The sequence below is a fragment of the Schistocerca nitens genome, chromosome 3, assembly GCF_023898315.1.
Source record: "Schistocerca nitens isolate TAMUIC-IGC-003100 chromosome 3, iqSchNite1.1, whole genome shotgun sequence".
In the NCBI taxonomy this organism is placed as follows: domain Eukaryota; kingdom Metazoa; phylum Arthropoda; class Insecta; order Orthoptera; family Acrididae; genus Schistocerca; species Schistocerca nitens.
Window position 1 is genome coordinate 805,507,378 of NC_064616.1, and position 21,304 is coordinate 805,528,681.

At 44.2% G+C, this 21,304-nt stretch overlaps 1 protein-coding gene across 1 annotated transcript in view; it reads left to right on the forward strand.

The window, feature by feature from the left end:
* Positions 1 to 15,120: 15,120 nt before the first annotated feature.
* The window catches only part of LOC126248831 (sulfate transporter-like), a 531,455-nt gene continuing 525,271 nt past the window's right edge, over positions 15,121 to 21,304 (forward strand). The window contains exon 1 of the mRNA XM_049950245.1: positions 15,121 to 15,342. Within this exon, the coding sequence (XP_049806202.1) occupies positions 15,311 to 15,342 (32 nt within the window). The 5' untranslated portion in view covers positions 15,121 to 15,310. The remainder of the gene's footprint in view (positions 15,343 to 21,304) is intronic.

Genomic DNA, 21,304 nt, shown 5'->3' on the forward strand with positions numbered 1-21,304 from the left:
TCACTCACACACAACACACACACACACACACACACACACACACACACACACATCACTAACGTAGTGGTGCCTTAGAAATGATAAATAATTCGGACACATGCAGCTTTGTCATTGGCTAAGAGCAACATGACGTCGATGTGACGTTGGGAACAGCGTGATGGACCTCACGTAATTGGATAAAATATGTAAAATTTGGGAAAATGCGAAAAAACGTAGAAAATTACATAAAATGTTGACGTGAAGTGGGGAGCATTGGGATGGAACTCGTGTAATTGAATGAAACGTGTAAAATTTTCGAAAAAGACATAAAATTTTGGAAAATACGAAAAATTGTGAAAAATATGGAAGAATGAGAGTACTTACGTATCTGGCTGGGTGTGATCTCTGCTGGTGCCTCGACTGGCACGATATTAAACCCTCATTAGCAAATAGACCTTGAGTGAAATGGCTTACCGTAATTTGTTGTTAACAAATCGACACTGTCTTATCCTCTTCCTATGGTGCCCAACTCTAAAGAGAACCCCACCCACTCAAGTGCCCCAGTTACAAAGGATGTAAGGGCAGGGGGTGCTTCAATCTAATTGGTCCAGGGGGAGGGGAGGGGTAGAGGTGGAAGAGGGAAGGGCTTTCGGGTTGCCCTGGATGACCTTGATCAGTTATTAAGAGGGATACAGGCAAAGAAGCACGAGAACCGAGAAGTTGATGACGAATTTGTTTTATCAGTAGTCTGGCTGTTGTTCTGGAGAGACTGTTGCGGGGCCACTTACAGACATACACGCAGCTTACATACACTGAGGTGACAAAAGTCACGGGATACCTCCTAATATCGTGTGAGGCCTCCTTATGCCTGGCCTAGGACAGCAGCTCGACGTGGCATGGACTCAACAAGTCGTTGGAAGTCCCATGCAGAAAGATTGAGCCATACTGCCTCTATTGCCATCCATAACTGCGAAAGCGTTGCCGGTGTAGGATTTTGTGCACAAACTGACCTCTCGATTATGTCTCATAAATGCTCAATGGGACTCATGTCGGGCCATCTGGGTGGCCATATGTGTTCCTCAAATTGTCCAGAATGTTCCTCAAACCAGTGAATGGCGTTTTGGTGGTTGTTAGTGTTTAACGTCCCGTCGACAACGAGGTCATTAGAGACGGAGCGCAAGCTCGGGTTAGGGAAGGATTGGGAAGGAAATCGGCCGTGCCCTTTCAAAGGAACCATCCCGGCATTTGCCTGAAACGATTTAGGGAAATCACGGAAAACCTAAATCAGGATGGCCGGAGACGGGATTGAACCGTCGTCCTCCCGAATGCGAGTCCAGTGTGCTAACCACTGCGCCACCTCGCTCGGTGAATGGCGTTATGTCATCCATGAAAATACCATCGTTGTTTGGGAACATGAAGTCCATGAATGTCTGCAAATGGTTCAAATGTGTGTGAAATCTTATGGGACTTAACTGCTAAGGTCATCAGTCCCTAAGCTTACACACTACTAAACCTAAATTACCCTAAGGACAAACACACACACCCATGCCCGAGGGAAGACTCGAACCAACGCCGGGGCACGCCGCACAGCCCACGACTGCAGCGCCTAAGACCGCTCGGCTCATCCCGCGCGGCTGCAAATGGTCTCCAAGCAGCCGAACATGAGCATTTCCAGTCAATAATCAGTTCTGTTGGACCAGAGGACCCAGATCATTCCATATAAACACGGCCCACACCATTACGGAGCCACCACCATGTTGCGCATACCTTGTTGACAATTTGGGTCAATAGCTTCGTGCGGTTTGCGTCACACTCGAATCCTACTATCACCGCTTACTAACAGATATTGCGACTCATCTGACCAGGCCGTGGGTTTCCACCCGTCTAGGGTCCAACTGATATGGCACGAACCCACGAGAGGCGCTGCAGGCAATGTTGTGCTGTTAGCAAAGGCACTCGCGTCGGTCGTCTGCTGTTGTAGCCCATTAACGTCAAATTTCGCCGCAATGTCCTAACGGATACTTTTCTCCTACGCCTCACATTGATTTCTGTGGGTATTTCAAGCAGTGTTGCTTGTCTGTTAGCACTGACAACTCTGCCCAAAAGCTGCTGCTCTCGATCGGTAAGTGAAGGCCATCGGCCACTGCGTTGTCCGTGGTGAGAAGTAATATCTGAAATTTGGTATCTCGGCACACTCATTACACTGTGGATCGCGGAATATTGAATTCCCTAACGATTTCCGAAATGGAATGTCTCATGTGTCTAGTTCCAAGTACCATTGCGCGTTCAAAGTCTGTTGATTCCTGTAGTGCGGACACAATCACGTCGGAAAATTTTTCACATGCCTCACCTGAGTACAAATGACAGCTCAGCCAATGCGCTGCCCTTTTATACCCCTTATACGCAATACTACCGTCATCTGTATGTGGTATTCAACCGCTTCAACTGATTTCAGAGAACCGCGGAAAACTTAGCTGTGATTGGGCAGTGATCTGAACCACACTCATCCTACATTCGCTTGCTCCGGGATTCTAGTAGGCGACCTTCCACAGTCGAATAGGTCACTGTCAATATACTCCCAACCAGGTAATTTTAATTGTCTCAATTTGATACGTGTTCCATGGGTCACCGTAATGACGTGGACGAGTCAATTTATAGGTGTACCAGCTGACAAACCCGGCATTTCCCGGGCATTCATTTTCCCAATTTTCTTAGGAACGAAAACGAAAAATGAACTGTGTTTATAATGTAATATCGAAAAAATTTAATTTCCATGTATTCGTGACAACGCCTTTGAAATAATGAAACAGTGGTACAAAGAAATAAGCATAACATACAGATCTATAAGTACAGCATCAAAATTGACAAACAGTATTTCTGTCCGCTGAGCGAAGCTGCTTCGCGTACCTACAGCGTGATTTTGTAAACGTCTCTACGGCAACCAACGCCTCTCCATAACTCTGTAGACGGCTATTGTTTTCGCCTAGAGCCGTTTGAGCGTCGCAGCTGAAAGCTGTAAAAAGCGCTGCCAGGTGTCCGGATTTCTTTAAATTGACTGTAGTAGTGTCTTAGCAGTAAAGAATAAATGTATTAAAACTTCATGCATGATGCGGCAGTTTTTGACGCATCTCAGCGTATATGACGTAATATCTCCTGAACTACAGGGGATAGGCAAAATAATGTGAACACCTGTACTTACTTGGGAATGGTTTATTAACAAAGGGGTTGGACGCCCATTTGTCTGTAATACAGCTGATATTCTTCTTGGAATACTGGCATATAATGACTGTATAGTCTCCAGTGGAATGTTACGCCACTCTTTGATGAGATCCTCTTCTAACCTGCTGTAGTGACGAGGGAGGCTTAAATCTGCTCCGGAGTCTGCGCTCCAATACCGCCCGTAAGGGTTCGGTACTATTCAAGCCCGGGGACTGTGCTGGCGAGGGAAGATGCTGCAGTTCAGTTGCATGCTCCTCATACCACGATTGTACTGTCCTGGCTGTGTGAGCGGGTGCGTTATCGTCTTGAAATATGGCATCATTGTTGGTGAACAACATCTGAACCATGGGGTGCACCAGATCATCTAAAATGTTCACATAATCGTTGGCTGTAACACGGCCTTTGGGAGTAATGATGGGGACCAGCAGAATACCATGATACGGCTGTCCACACCATCAGACTTCCGCCTCCATGCTTAACCGTTTGAATTAAGCAATCAGGATTGTAGGCTTCTTTTGGCGTTCTCCAGAAGTAAATCCGGTCCGATGTTGCAGATAACCAAAACGTTCACTCGTCGGACCATATGACGTGTTTACACTGATCAGCCGTCCAGGATTTATGCTCCTGACACCGTGTTTTACGCTTCACTGCGTTGGTTGTCGTCACTAATGGTATCGGTATAGCAGCTCGTTAATGAATGTTCGCTTTATGGAGTTCTCGGCGGACAGTGTCTATAGATGCGGGGTCTCGGAGATGGCTATTGATGATCTCTGTAGTCACATTAGCCAACGTAGTTTTCTGTTGTTTTGACACAATTCATGTTGGCGCACGACGATCTCTTTCATTTAGTTTTGATTTGCGTCCACTATTACGTTTAAACGATTATGCATTTCCATGTTTTGTGTAGGCTGTTCAAATCAGATGGTTCAAATGGCTCTAAGCACTATGGAACTTAACATCTGAGGTCATCAGTCCCATAGACTTAGAACTATTTAAACCTAACTAACCTAAGGACATCACACACAGCCATGCCCGTTGCAGGATTCGAACCTGCGACCGTAGCAGCAGCGCGGTTCCGGACTGAAGCGCCTAGAGCCGCTCAACCACAGCGGCCGGCTGTGTAGGCTGTCATGACTGTTGAAACAGTTGCTCCTGAAACATTTAATAAGTTGGCTGTCTTGGTTACTGATGCTCCAGCTAGCCCTGTTTGGAACTCTGTTAGGTGTTTCATTGCACTATACCACGGCTTCTGAATGTCAATACGAAGTAAACAACCTGCATTGATGCCTAGTCCGTACTGAACACGTACAGTATAGCGAAACACGTGTCTTGCCTGCGTTGTTGACCGTCAAACACAACCATGCCATTACTACCACTGTTCACATTATTTTTCCTAGTCCCTGTATGTGTCGTGCAGTTATATGTCTGTGTAGGTACGTTCAACGGCATGTGTGGATACTGCCTGCTAAATGTGTTGCAAATAGAGTTAGTAGCAAAGAAGTAATAAATTTAAACGTCATGCACAATGCGGTAGTTCTCCACGCGTCTCAGTGCTCACGCCATCATATCTCCTGAACTGTACGTGGTACCAGAGTATAATTTTTTGGGTGCATTTTAAAGCGCAGAAGTAATAACTTTTAAGTCACGGATGGTGTGGCAGTTTTTCACCACTTCATTGTTTATGACGTCTTATTGGGGCGTTTATGGCACACCCCTGTCCACATTTATTAAACTTTGTTACTACCCTTTTAATGCACAATATAGTAGGAAGATTTTGTCACTGGAAGATAGCGAGCAGGTAGGAGCAATAGGATCAAAAGGCGGACTAACGACGCGCGAGCACTATGGGAACGACCACGAGCAAAAAAAAAAAAAAAAAGGGGGGGGTGGGTGCAAATGGCGCAAAGTACTATGGGACTTAACATCTGAGGTAATCAGTCCCCTGGACTTAGCCGGCCGGAGTGGCCGAGCGGTTCTAGGCGCTACGGTCTGGAACCGCGCCACCGCTACGGTCGCAGGTTCGAATCCTGCCTCGGGCATGGATGTGTATGCTGTCCTTAGGTTAGTTAGGTTTAAGTAGTTCTAAGTTCTGGGGGACTGATAACCTCAGCAGTTAAGTCCCATAGTGCTCAGAGCCATTTGAACCATTTGAACCCCTAGACTTAGAACTGCTTAAACCTAACCAACCGAAGGAAATCACACACATCCAGACCCGAGGCAGGATTCGAACCTACGACCATAGCAGCAGCGCGGTTCCGGACTGAAGCGCCTAGAAACGCTCGGCCACAGCGGCCGGCGGGCGAGCAACAGCCGTATCGTACTGGAGCAGAGAGAGACAGGGAGAGTCACCTACCACGTAGGGCACCAAGAAGAGAATTTTTTATTATTTACATTTACTGTTTTATATCAATTTACAGCTCCAACAGTGATGATGACGTTACTTGCACTGAAACATATTAATAACAATTCAGCGTCACTCAGTTCATCATAAATGTGGTGTCACCGTCAGACACCACACTTGCTAAGTGGTAGCCTTTAAATCGGCCGCGGTCGGTTAGTATACGTCGGACCCGCGTGTCGCCACTATCAGTGATTGCAGACCGAGCGCCGCCACACGGCAGGTCTAGTCTAGAGAGCCTCCCTAGCACTTGCCCCAGTTATACAGCCGACTTTGCTAGCGATGGTTCACTGTCTACATACGCTCTCATTTGCAGAGACGACAGTTTAGCATAGCCTTCAGCTACATCATTTGCTACGACCAAGCAAGGCGCCATATTCAGTTACTATAATTACTATCTTCAAGAATGTATTCTGAACAGATAATATTGTGAATCATGTACCGTCAAGAGCGACGTTCATCATTAACGGATTAAAGTTAAGTATCAAACTAATTACGTCCGCTTTCTGAGTTCTCATTCCTTGTCATGTTCCAGACCTCACGTCAGTATAGTTCTTCCCTCCTCATGCCAGCCTGCGTGAGCTAAAACTCGTGCATTTCGGCCTCCACTCGTAACACGGTGTTGGCTCTTCTGCTAACACAAAAATAAAATGCTAATTACAAATTTTAGTTATTGTCAGTGCTTAAATCACATCATTAAGATGGGAAGTTTAATTTACTGTAACCCACTGTGACGCTTATGGGGGACAAATCCACGTTTACTGTGAAACTACATTTTACCACCGACGCTAATATTCGTTATAATATCTCCTGAACTGTGATAGGTGGTACCGTGACCGCCCCGATAGCTGAGTGGGCTGGCACGGTGGCTCAGCGTGTTTGGTCAGAGGGCTGCGTGCTCTCTGTAATAAAAAAACCTGAGGCAAGGAATCGACAGTCAACTTGAACGGATGTCTTGTGACGTCCGGCCAGACCAAACGCAATAAACTATATCGAAAAAAAAAAAAAATGGTCAGCCGGCCGCGGTGGTCTAGCGGTTCTGGCGCTGCAGTCCGGAACCGCGGGACTGCTACGGTCGCAGGTTCGAATCCTGCCTCGGGCATGGCTGTGTGTGATGTCGTTAGGTTAGTTAGGTTTAAGTAGTTCTAAGTTCTAGGGGACTTATGACCTAAGATGTTGAGTCCCATAGTGCTCAGAGCCATTTGAAAAATGGTCAGCGTGACAGATTGCCGTCCTACGGCCCGGGTTCGATTCCCGGCTGGGTCGGAGATTTTCTTCGTTCAGGGATTGGGTGTTGTGTTCTCTTCGTGGTAGAGAGATAGTATGATTGTGGTTCGATGAACCCTCTGACAAGCACTTAAATGTGAATTGCAGAGTAATCATGTAGATGTAGATGTATATCATTTCATCCCCATCCGACGCGCAGGTCGCCCGATGTGGCGTCGAATGTGTAATAAGACTGCACCAAGGCGGCCGGACCTGCCCCGCAAGGGGCCTCCCGGCCAATGACGCCAAACGCCCATTTCCATTTTCATTTCCATAGGTTGTGGTACTTACTCCCACAGCAATTGTTGTCTTACAGTGAGGGATATGTGTAACAAGGTTGGTTGAAATCGGTCCAGTGGTTTAGGAGGATATGTGGAACACCCACACACATGTTCATGGTATTTATGGATTTACCTTGATGAACCAAAACCTTACTATCACTTGCTTAATAACATGTTGGTCCACCACTGGAACAAGACACAGCACCAGCGATTATGCATGGATTGGATTCGACAAATCGTTGGTACATTTGCAGGGAGATGTGGCACCAGATTACCCACACGTCACAAAATTCCCGTAAATTACGGGCCGGTGGTTTGTTGACTGGGAGCTGGCGCCTGATAACGTCCCAAATGTGTTCGACCGGGTACGGAACAGGCGAATTTGATGGCCGAGACATCAACATGAGTTCACTACCAAACCGCTGTAGCACGATTCTGGCCTTGTGACACGGACGGTTATTCTGCTGGGAGATGCCATCGCTATCGGGGAAGACAACAAGCATGAAGGGATGCGGGTGGTCCGCAACATTATCCGTGTAGTCCACAGCTGCCATAGTGCCTTCAGTTACTAACGTTAGTCCCATGGAAGTCCAGATGAATGCGCATCATAGCATATAACACTCCTGTCCGTTACTACTGTACCATAACCTTAAAGTTGGAGGCAGGTTGTGAAATAAAACTATCTTGTTAAAGCAATTATGGCATAACGCAACAGAGCAGTGTTACCCTCTGAGAGGAATTTTGTTATATTGACCGCGTTGTACCTAACGGAAGTGGCTTATCGGAAATGAAATTCAGAATTACTTAAATATTCTAACAGTAACAAATAATATTTTGCCTAGCTACACTGTTTGAAGAATAACGGAAACGGTCGCCAGCCTAATTAGGCAAGAGAATGATTAACATTCTTGTTTATGAGAACAGTTATTAGTAACTTCAACAAACAACACAACATATATTTTACCACACGCAAGTACAATGAACTCTGACACCTGCATATGTTCACGGTTAAGATTGGGAGCTGACAGAGCAGGACAGACTATTTGCATAAATATAACAGATAACGGAACACACTATTACTTTCAAGGCTTATTCAAACCGAATATACCGAGCAAGGTGGCGCAGTGGTTAGCACACTGGACTCGCATTCGGGAGGACGACGGTTCAATCCCGTCTCCGGCCATCCTGATTTAGGTTTTCCGTGATTTCCCTAAATCGCTTCAGGCAAATGCCGGGATGGTTCCTTTGAAAGGGCACGGCCGATTTCCTTCCCCATCCTTCCCTCACCCGAGCTTGCGCTCCGCCTCTAATGACCTCGTTGTCGACGGGACGTTAAACACTAATCTCCTCCTCCTCCTCCCTCAAACCGAATAAGTTTTATAACACTAGTTTTAATATTCACTGCAGAATCATAAATTGGACATAGGTTAAGTCTCTCTCAGTTAAATACTTCACTATTTAAAATGAAAGTTAATTGGAATCCACTAACAGGTTGCTTCTCAATATATTTTGAATAAAGAAATTATTGTTTAAAGAAATTATTGTTTTCATAAATAGTGGTCTTCCCGTTACTTGTTACCTCGCATTAGCACAATAGACAAACTGTGGATACTGTTATACTATTAATATACACTTCCAATACACAAGAGATACAAACACTTAGCTAACATGTCAGCATGGAAATAGGAGGGGAGGGGGGGGGCAGCTGCTGTGGAGCTCCACGTTCAACAATGTGGGCTGAAAGGTGTGCACCGAAACACTGTTGCCTGCACTAGCGTTGTTTTCTGTCGTCAGACCTGGCACAGATCAGTCGCCTATCCTGCTTTACCGCGCGGGCAAGACTCAGACTTCCACTTACGCGATGAGGCGTGCCAGTCCAACATCTTGCCACCTCCTCGTTGTTTCGACATCCTTCAACCAAATTCTCATAGATACTCACGACTGTAACATACTATCAGTCAACCAATTTGACCATTTCTGAGATGCTCTTTCCCAGGTGTCCTGTCGTAACGATCTGGCCTTTGTCAAAGTCGCTTATGTCCATGGAATTCACCATTTGCGGCCCTTGTTGCTCCTCCATTCGTCTTAATGATACACTTTCCTTAGCGCGTTACGTGCCCATAATACCAGCAGGCGGCATGTAGTTCAAATGGCTCTGAGCACTATGGGACTTAACTTCTGAGGTCATCAGTCCCCTAGAACTTAGAACTACTTAAACCTAACTAACCTAAGGACATCACACACATCCATGCCCGAGGCAGGATTCGAACCTGCGACCGTAGCAGCCGGTGGTTCCGGACTGAAGTATCTAGAACCGTTCGGCCACAGCGGCCGGTCTTCCGCCAGTTGTGAGATGCGGCCTGTGATACGGTTTTTGTTGGCAAAAACCTAAAACCTATAGAAATTTATCGTGAACTGTGCAAAGTGTACGGAAACAACGTAATGAGTGAATGTTCCGTCCGGAAATGGTGCATTCGGTTTAGAAATGGCCGAACCAACGTTCATTATGAAGAGAAGAGTGGACGCCCGAGCATTGTGACTGACGGTCTTGTCACTCAAGTTGATGAAACGATTCGTGAAAACCGCCGCTTCACAATAACGGAGCTTTCGCTTTCTTTTCCACAAGTTTCACGGACTTCCTTGTTTGAAATCGTCACTCAAAAGCTAGGCTACCACAAATTTTGTGCACGATGGGTGCCCAAAATGCTTACAGAGCACCATAAAGAACAGCGAATGGGGGCAACGTTGACATTTCTGGAGGCCTACCACAAACATGGTGATTCATTACTGGATCGAATCGTAACCGGTGACGAGACTTGGGTGAAACACGTCAACTACGAGACAAAATTACAGTCCATGGAGCGGGGGGCACACAAGGTCCCCCCCCCCCCCCCCAAAAAAAAAAAAAACAAGAAATGTTTGCAAACCTTGTCAGCAAGGAAGTTGATGGCGACAGTGTTTTGGGCTAGGCAAGTTGTGCTTCTTATTGATTTTCTCGAACATGAAGCAACCATAAATTCTGCCCGGTACTGTCAAACTTTACACAGCCTTAGATGAGCAGTTCAAAACAAACGCCGAGGAAAGCTGACGTCCAAAATTTGCTTTTACACGACAATGTCCGACCTCACATGGCAAACCGCACTAAAGGACTCCTTAATTCATTCAAATGGGAAATTTTCCCTCATCCGCCCTACAGCCCCAATCTTGCACCAAGCGACTTCCACATCCCTCCAAAGATGAAGAAATGGCTTGCAACGCATCGCTTATGACAAGTGCCTCAATGTGTTTGGTGACTATGTGGAAAAGTAGTATGTCAGTCGCTCTTTCAAATGTATATAACAAAATTCATTTCTTGAACCTTTTTTTTTTATTATTAAATGCCAAAACGTTCCCTACTTTTTGAATAGCCCTCATATTTTGGCTCATATCTGTGTATGTGACTCATGCTGACCTCTTATATAGGATATTTCTGAATGAAAGTTCCGCCATTTGACTGTATTGATCGTTTATTCTACTGAACAATCATGATTTCGAACTTCGACTATTTCAGATACCACAACGTTCAACATGATCAGACTTCTACAAACGAAGTCACTGTCGAAATATATTACACTTAATTACACAGGGTGATCCATTGATAGTGATCAGGCCAAATATCACACGAAATAAGCATCAAACGAAGAAACTACAAAGAACGAAACTCGTCTAGCTTGAAGGGGGAAACCAGATGGCGCTATGTTTGGCCCTCTAGATGTCGCTGCCATAGGTCAAACGGATATCAACTGCGTTTTTTTTAAAATAGGAACCCCCATTTTTATTACATATTCCTGTAGTACGTAAAGAAATATGAATGTTTTAGTTGGACCACTTTTTTCGCTTTGTGATAGATGGCGCTGTAATAGTCACATACGTATAAGTACGTGGTGTCACGTAACATTCCGCCAGTGCGAACGGTATTTGCTTCGTGATACATTACCCGTGTTAAAATGGACCGTTTACCAATTGCGGAAAAGGTCGATATCGTGTTGATGTATGGCTACTGTGATCAAAATGCCCAACGGGCGTGTGCTATGAATGCTGCTCGGTATCCTGGACGACATCACCCAAATGTCCGGACCGTTCGCCGGATAGTTACGTTATTTAAGTAAACAAGAAGTGTTCAGCCACATGTGAAACGTCAACCACGACCTGCAACAAATTGTGATGCCCAAGTATGTGTTTTAGCTGCTGTCACGGCTAATCCACACATCAGTAGCAGACAAATTGCGCGAGAATCGGGAATCTCAAAAACGTCGGTGTTGAGAATGCTACATCAAAATCGATTGCACCTGTACCGTATTTCTATGTACCAGGAATTGCATGGCGACGACTTTGAACGTCGTGTACAGTTCTGCCACTGGGCACAAGAGAAATTATGGGACGGTGACATTTTTTGCACGCGTTCTATTTAGCGACGAAGCATCATTTACCGACAGCGGTAACGTAAACCGGCATAATATGCACTACTGGACAATGGAAAATCCTCGATGGCTGCGACTAGTGGAACATCAGCGACCTTGGCGGGTTAATGTATGGTGCAGCATTATGGGAGGAAGGATAACTGGCCCCCATTTTATCGATGGCAATGTAAATGGTGCAATGTATGCTGATTTCCTACGTAATGTTCTACCGATGTTACTACAAGATGTTTCGCTGCATGACAGAATGGCGATCTACTTCCAACATGATGGATGTCCGGCACATAGCTCGCGTGCGGTTGAAGCGGTATTGAAGAGCATATTTCATGACAGGTGGATTGGTCGTCGAAGCACCATACCATGGCCCGCACGTTCACCGGATCTGACGTTCCCGGATTTCTTTCTGTGGGGAAAGTTGGTGGATATTTGCTATCGTGATCCACCGACAACACCTGACAACATGCGTCAGCGCATTGTCAATGCATGTGCGAACATTACGGAAGGCTAACTACTCGCTGTTGAGAGGAATGTCGTTACACGTATTGCCAAATGCATTGAGGTTGACGGACATCTTTTTGAGCATTTATTGCATTAGTGTGGTATTTACAGGTAATCACGCTGTAACAGCTTGCCTTCTCAAAAAAAAAAAAAAAAAAAAAAAAAAAAAAAAAAAAAAAAAAAAAAAAACTCTGAGCACTATTGGACTTAACTTCTGAGGTCATCAGTCCCCTAGAACTTAGAACTACTTAAACCTAACTAATCTAAGGACATCACACACATCCATGCCCGAGGCAGGATTCGAACCTGCTACCGTAGCGGTCGCGCAGTTCCAGATTGTAGCGCCTAGAACCGCTCGGCCGCTTCGGCCGGCTCATGCCTTCTCAGAAATGATAAGTTCACAAAGGTACATGTATCACATTGGAACAACCGAAATAAAATTTTCAAACGTACCTACGTTCTGTATTTTAATTTTAAGAACCTACCTGTTACCAACTGTTCGTCTAAAATTGTCACTATTACAGCGCCATCTATCACAAAGCGAAAAAAGTGGTACAACTAAAACATTCATATTTCTTTACGTACTACACGAATATGCAATAAAAATGGGGGTTCCTATTTAAAAAAAAACGCAGTTGATATCCGTTTGACCTATGGTAGCGCCATATAGCGGGCCAACCATAGCGCCATGTGGTTTCCCCCTTCAAGCTAGACAAGTTTCTCTTAGTAGTTTTTTCGTTTGACGCTTATTTCGTGAGATATTTGGCCCGGTCACGATCAATGGACCACTCTGTATAACTGAGGTGACACAGCATAAAAACGAAAACATATTCACAAAGTGTCTGGCAGAAATAAAATAAGCATGTCTGACAAGCATCGAATAACTCCGACATAAAATGGTCACCAAAAGCCGGCCGCGGTGGTCTCGCGGTTCTAGGCGCGCAGTCCGGAACCGTGCGACTGCTACGGTCGCAGGTTCGAATCCTGCCTCGGGCATGGATGTGTGTGATGTCCTTAGGTTAGTTAGGTTTAAGTAGTTCTAAGTTCTAGGGGACTTATGACCACAGCAGTTGAGTCCCATAGTGCTCAGAGCCATTTGAACCATTTTGGTCACCAAAAACAGTCGTTACATGCGCAAGAGATAATGGTGCCTGCACATGTTTTGACTGTTTTTGGTGATCTCTTTCTGACGCAGTTATTCAGTGTTTCCCTACATGTTTGTTTTATTTCTGCCAGACACTTCGTGAATATGTTCACATTTTTATGCTCTGATACCTCTACTACATAACCAAGTTTAATACATTTCGACGATGACTTAGTTTATAGAAGTGTGGTCATGTCCAACATTGTGGTACTTGCAAATGACCAAAGGCCAAAATTATGATTGTACAGTATAATAAACGACCTATCCAGGCAAATGGCGGAACTTTCATCTAAAAAGTACTACATGACTGTAGCCCCAAACCATGGTAAATTTATTTTAGAAAAGAGATCACATAACATAAAAGTAAATTCAGTTTAATAACATAAATACTTATGTAATTGTTATTTAATTTATTGAGTATGTCGCAAAGACGCTAGTAGCTTCATCACTCATGGCTTGCTGAGATGAAATCAACTTTAATGTAGAGTAATGGTTATCTTTTTTCTCGTGGCATTGTAATTGTGCTCGTCATTATTCCTAATGAACTGTCACTCCATTTCTGTACTGTTTGCTTATGTTGGTTAATATGGACGAAGAAATTTTGTGTGGAGTGAAGGAAAAGAATTATTGGACTGACCAGGAAATGAGTCATTTCCCGTTTTTAATGGAAGATAAATGCATTTTATCTTTTTTATGCGAAAAGAGATACCGCTACATAAATGATGATATATTTCTTGAATTACCAAAATCGAAATTCTCGGCAACAATCTTATATTCTGCATAGCTTACTGATATGTAAATTTCTTTACTCTCTCTCTCTCTGCTCTACTCTGATGGTGATAAAGGCTAGTGACAAAATATTCACTAATTATGTACACAGGAATAGGAAAGTATCTTTTCTCATACTAATGTTTTTTAGCCATTTCGGGTTTCTAACGCTGGAATACAATAATGTTCCGTCAGCGATCAGCTCGCAATTTGTTTTACAACGTGCATGAGCTGTAATAAACAGTTCTGCAGCATTTATTAACATGGTTAAGATTTTTAAATACTTCTCCTCTACTGCCTCCTTTCGCTTCGTCTTCATGAGCTCAGTGACGTCTACTAGGAAATCATACTCTTCCTCTATGAAAAATACTACGAGCGTTAGTGATAACTTCGCTTGATCGTACTGGCGAAACCGGTACAGCTGATTTACAGACACTATTCGTGTAAAATAACAGACATCTGGAAAGGTGATATTTCGTTGGACTAGCAAAATCGCCATAGGCCTAACACGTAAACACGAAACTTCACTTGACTTGTCCTACATTCCTAGTATACCATTTGTACAACATGTAATCAACAGGACTAAATAAAAAAATCAAATCAAATCAAAAGCAAAAAGCGGTTTCTGAATTTCGATATCCGTCCTTCAAAAATCGTGTGATATGCAAACGTAGTGCGAAGTGGGCTATTTACATTTCGTGACAGAAAATAAGCATTGTGATGCAGTAATTAAAACGCCTAACAACTTAATCAGTTGTCCACAAGACGAAAGTGTGTGAGCACTACATGTTACTCTAGTGGCAGACAATGATGTACGGAAATCTTTCTTCCTAAGGACGAATTTCCCTAGAATATAATTACGTATAATCTTCACATCTTTCGGGATACAGAGGTAACGATCAGTTGAAAAGAATTTACAGAGGAATTGAAGGATATTGGCCATATACAGGTACAAGGAAGTAGGAACAGTATCTGGGCTATAACAGCGTTCCGTCATTCAGGTTTGGCAGAGTAGCCGTGTTCGTATTTTGCGCGCGACGAGAGCCTACTGTTAACTGGTCCGGCGAGCGTTGCACGTGTAGGTCTGGCAACGCCGATGTATCGACAGCGGAGGCGAAGGGACATGCGCGAGAAATAAGAGAGTGTGCAAGGGCGCAATATCACATGTTTGTAGCTACACGTCGTGCCTTTGAATTGGTGACAGTGAATGAAAAGATTGCAGTCCTTTGTGCTGCGTACTCTGACGTGCGGAAAACATATGCTTTGTCATCGGCCGTCCTGTGGAGGCAGCTAGCAGACGATGGAAGCTACTGTCACTGATGCTCTCAGCAGGCAAGTACAGCAAAAATAACCTCACGTAAAGTTCGCTACAGTTCTTATCAGTGTCATTGCGAACAGATACGTTTACTGCAGTTGTGTGTGCTTAGTTTCACTGCTCAGTTTTATTTCTTTTACGTACTTGACAAAAGTTGTTAATTAACCTAATAGTTTTGTTGTTTAAAATATTTTACTAGCTACGTTATGGAAAAATGCCAAAAGGCTGTCATGTAACTAAACTCATTGCATACACAGCAGACGCCGGCCAGTAGCGAATTTAAAACTGTGTATCAGAATTGACATAACAAATGAGTGGTTGTGTTTTACACTCCGTTGCCTAAAATCATTTGTATTATCTGTAGGTAATACTCAAAACAGATCAGAGATTCTTCCTGAGTGAAATACATCCCGCTGCCGCAGTATATAATTCAAACACACAAATATATCAATGAATACATTCTATATACCATCTAATTCATTAAATTGTAATATGCTAAGAAACAAGTCAGATGAGTTTAAATGACAACAAATGCCAGTAGGTCATTGTGGAGTTTATCCAGGGATCATCTCAGAATATAGGGTGCTTATTGTGTAAAATGTGATAAATTAAACCTCGTAGCTATATGTTTCGTGCAATAGAATTTTCTTTCCCTAAGAACTAGAAGCTAGATGTGTTCTGCGAATCATCTTGTTGCAAAGTTCCATAGATGTTTGTTATGAACGTTTTAATTTTTTTCTAGAGTACGTACAAAAAAGGTGCAGACGTCATAGTCGTACTACGTAAGTGAGAAAGCACCCGCTATCTTACTGTGGTATATTCAGATGTTTTATTGCTATTGCAGTCCAGATTTTGACTTTTATTTTGTGATAAAAGGAAAAAGTACTTTACCTGTGTCATTAGAAATTATCCTACTTCATGGGAGGAATAGTGTGTGTTCCTGTTTATGTAGAAGTAAGTTATATGTAAATGAATGTGAAAATGTGTAAAATGTTTATGAAAATGGGGATGAGCCAAGTATTGAACTACAGAATTTTGCTATTTAGAGTGAATGGCTCGCTGCTAACTGGTTGATTCACAGTCATGAATTTGCTGGGAGCTGTACTGTTGACAGAAGCATAATTCGCAGATGGGTCTTTGATACAAGGTAACTGAAAAAGACCCTCGACAGTTGGTGTTGTTAAATGTCAGTTGTAGATTTCAGACAACCATAAGAAGCAAAATGAATAAGAAACACACACACAAATCTCGTTGCACTAGGAATTTTTTTAAGCGGATGCCCATGGTTAAAATTCGGGAACTACTGCTGCTGCCGCAGAATCCTTACAAACGGGACAAATAAGCCCTTAAATGGACCACTTCAAAAATTGACAAGCGTTCAATCTGTAGTTAGGTCACTAAACATCTACAAAAAAGAGTCAGTAAGGGAGAACCCTGGCGCAGAAGTAAGGAAGTATCTGTCTGGTCGAGCAATCGGTGTTGAGGCTTTTCCACAGCCATTGTTTCACAGAGGGCTGTTGCCGGTAACTCGCGTCTGAGAGGGCGAGAGAGAGAGAGATTTAAAGTGACTGGAAATGTCACCTGCAACTAACTACCTAAAAACTATCGCATTCGATCCGAAGGATGTAATGAACAGAGCTATGTCCGTTGCATTCCTCAAAGCTGGAAACTGACAACCAAGTGTTCTTGCTCGCTCAGCTAGCGAATGTTGTGACAGCTTCTCATGTTAATGTGTGTTGTGTAGTAATAAACTGGAAACGGACCCTCTACAGATGATTTCATCTGTTTCGTAGCACTGGGTATTATTACATTTGTTAGTTCGATAAAAATGTAGTAATTACCATAGTCGTTGTAAATTACTGTTGCTCTTTCACCCAACAGACGCGACAAATTGGAGCATTTATACCCTTGTTTATTCCACTAATCTCAAAATGGTTAATTTGCGGCCGTAGCCTCCCCATACGTCATAACTACACACCTACGAACGAACGGTGTCAGATTAAGACATTTAGGACAAGCAAGTCTCAAATCACTGTCCGGTTTTTCGTTGTTTCCCAAATTGAGGCAAATATCTGGATGGTCCCTGCCCGCATTCTGGCTTGTTCTGTGTTGACCACCCACCTCGTCGACAAGACGTTAAGCCCTAATATTCCTTCTACGCGCACACGTCCTATGCGTTCATAAGAGAAATTTAGAAACATTATTTACAATGGACTTTGTTTCCCCTCGAAAATATGATACCTGTATGACGCTGGACGAAATATTCAGCGAATATTCTTAAACTGTGTCAGCGAAATCAAGTTGCTGTAACGGCCAAACACTTTCCCTAAAACTGCCAAATCTATCTGTTAGTAATGACGCGTTGCTGATTACTGCACTTAACCACGGAGTTGGAGAGAAAATGGGGACATCTGCATTAGGGATGACCGACGAGTTGTTCTGGTCATGGCACCTTCCACTGCACAGAGCAAAATTCCCGTTGGATCGGAAACATTGTTTTCCCCAAATAGTCTAGATTGTTAACTAAAGCTTCATACTGTGCCTTAGGCGACAGCAACAGCGGAATCTCCCAGGACTAGAAAATTCAGCTCGCTTAAGAAAAATACGGTGACAATTGGAGTGACAATTTTCTGCGGCAGTTGCAGTGTCATTCACAACAACCAAAACTCCTGTGTGTGGGCTACTGCATCCCATAGAAAGTTGTGTTTAGTGTGGCAAAAGAATACGCTCTGCCAAGAGTGTAAACTGAGTTATCTCCTATGGCCCGGATTACTATTCGGAAAGCAAATCTGGTGTATTATCAGTGCAGTATGACGCAGTTTATCAGTAAAGTTTCTTCAGAATATGCGTATTTTTGCGACTCGTTCTTCCTAGTTTACTACATCATCGTGAGAGACTGTAGGTAAGTGTGTACTGCAGAGGAACCTCAAACCAGTCCTCTGGTTGCTGTCTGTGTGCGCTTTTAGATTTACGTCAACGATAATACCACGCAATAAACCTCAACCTGTGTGGTAGAGAGTACATGCGGATTCACTACCATTCGACTGAATTAATTTCAGTGACGTAACATGGAGGCAATGGGAACGAAATCGGTGAAGATACAGTGTCATGAAATATGTCCTGACTAGTGAAAACTTGTCAGACTTACGCTCTAACCCAGGTTTCCCGCATTTCGCGAGCAGTTGACTTACCCTTTGACCCCTCTGAGAACGCATACATGCCCGACTTCAACTTTTGTCACTGATGTTTCATTCTGTGATTTCTGAACCATGACAGAGATTATAAGATATTGCAGTGCCTGTGTTGTTCAGAAACACGATGCAGAGTTCCTTCAAAAAACCTGTTCAAATGTGCGTGAAATCTTATGGGGCTTAACTGCTAAGGTCATCAGTCCCTAAGCTTACGCACTACTTAAGCTAAATTATCCTGAGGACAAACACACACACACACACACACACACACACACACACACACACACACACACACACACCCATGCCCGAGGGAGGAATCGAACCTCCGCCGGGATCAGCCGCAAGGTCCATGACTGCAGCGCCTGAGACCGCTCGGCTAATCCCGCGCGGCCGAGTTTCTTCAGACATGCATGCATGCATCGTAGTTATGAACAATACAGGCCAAAACCGGACAAGCGACTTTCAATTAAAATGTCGTCCCTATACGAGAATATACGTAATGGATGTAAGAGTTAAAGTTGACACATGGTTGACGACATACGTGGTCTGTTAAAAAAATTCCGGAACATTCGTAATTTCGCGTCAATGGTGTGTTGGAGCGAAATGCGGTTGGCGTCCTTTCACGCGCCTGTGTTTTAATGTGTAACTGCCGGAAGTTTCGTTGTTCTATGTGTGCTATTGTTCAATGCGGTATTGAGTTGAACGTTGTGTCGCACAGTTTGCGAATTTCGAGAGGGTAGAATTAAGAGGAGTAACGCGTGAAGCTCAAGAAAACCTTTACAGAACAGACCAAATGACACAGGAAGCCTACGGCGATAAATGCTTAAGCCGTGCTCACTGTTACGAATGGTTCACACTGTTTAAAAATGGCAGGATGGAAGTTCAAGATGAGCCTCGTTCAAAATGGTTCAAATGGCTCTGAGCACTATGGAACTTAACAGCTGAGGTCATCAGTCCCCTAGAACTTAGAACTAATTAAACCTAAGGGCATCACACACATCCATGCCCGAGGCAGGATTCGAACGTGCGACCGTAGCGGTCGTGCGGTTCCAGACTGAAGCGCCTAGAACCGCTCGGCCACTCCGGCCGGCCTGACCCTCGTTGAGGACGCCCTTAGACGTCTACCGACGACGGTCATGTCATGACCGTCAACGAAACTGAGCGTGTCAATCGAAACTGACTGTCCGAGAGATTGCAGAAGAATGTAACATTTTTGGAATGCATCGTGTTGTTGCAAAGTTCGTCCAACGGCTCATGAGTCAAGACCAGAAAGACGTTCGCCTCGCAATCCGCGAAAAGCTTTGGGATCGCGCAAATGAGAACGAGGTGTTCCTTAAGGGAATCATATGTGGTAATGAGACGTGGGTCTACGATTGTGATATTGAGACCAAGGTTCGGTCTTCATAATGGGTCGGGAAAGGTTCCCCAAGACCAAAAAAAGCTCGTCATGTCAAGTGTCAAAGCCATGCTGATAGTTTTCTTTGACTTTCAAGGATTAGTTCATCACGTATTCGTGTCACAGGGACAAACAGTTAGTCGATCGTACAATCGGGACGTGTTGCGACGCCTGCAAGAAAATGTGAGAAGGAAACGGCCTGAAATGTGGCGAGACAATTCGTGACTCTTGCATCACGATAACGCACCCACACATTCATCCTGTTGGTGCGTGACCATTGCACAAGAAACGAAATCACTGTGCTGCCTCAGCACCCATACTCTGCAGTCCTGGCGCCTGCAGACTTTTCTTTATTTCCAAAGTTGAAAACCCCGTTAAAAGGACGAAGATTTGCAACGATAGACAAGATAAAAGAAAATTCGCAGACTGCGCTTCGTGCGTTCCAGCAAGAGGCGTACCAAGACTGCTTCCGGAAGTGGAAACGGCGTTGGGAGCGGCGTATCAGTTTTAAAGGAGAGTGTTTCGAAGGAGACCATGCACAACAAGTAAACGGTAAGAGTAGAAATAATTTGTGGACAAAGTTCCAGAATTTTTTGAACTGACCTCATGTGGAAGTTTGGGTCTGACTGTGGTCGTCCTGGGATTGCCTAATGCTAAGGCGACTGCTAGCGATAAGCGAGAAACCTGGGTTCGAGTCCCGGTCCGGCACAAATTTTCATTCTTATCATTCCATTATACAGCTGATGGTTGTCGATAGTCGCAAATGGGAATACATTTCGTGTATATCAGAGGTTCTCCCACGAGATACGTTGGAACAGCACCACTACAGTAAGTGATTTGGTGGAGTCTACCCTGCCAGAAGGGATGTACGCGGTGCAAAATGTAGTGCACTGGCCATTAAAATTGCAGCACGAGAAATAACTAATAATTTTTACTTATGCGTGTATACTGTATAGTTGCAAGAGTAAGTGCTTACATTTGTAGGTGATTTGGCGAAATGTAGTGCACACCGTTGCCACCGTTGCCACCGTTGCCACCTCTGGCAGCAACAATGGATCTAACACGGCTGAGCGTCGGTCCTACTGAGGTTGGACGGCAAATACAGGCTGCCAGAGATCATCAATCGTAATGGCTGTTGAGCGATGGTATGGCCGTCTCTTGGCAACCCATGACCAGATGTTCCAGCGGATGATATATCTGAAGAATGTGGCAGCCAGGGTAACAGTTGGACACCCTTTGTATGGAGGCAGGCCAGGACGGGATGGGAAGCAAGCGCTCTTGCTTTATCTTGTTGAAAGATAACGTCAGTGAGACCTCAAACATAGGGCACAGCCATCAACCTTAACACATCAGAAATGAATGTCTGCTGTCCAAATTACCAGCTACACGAAC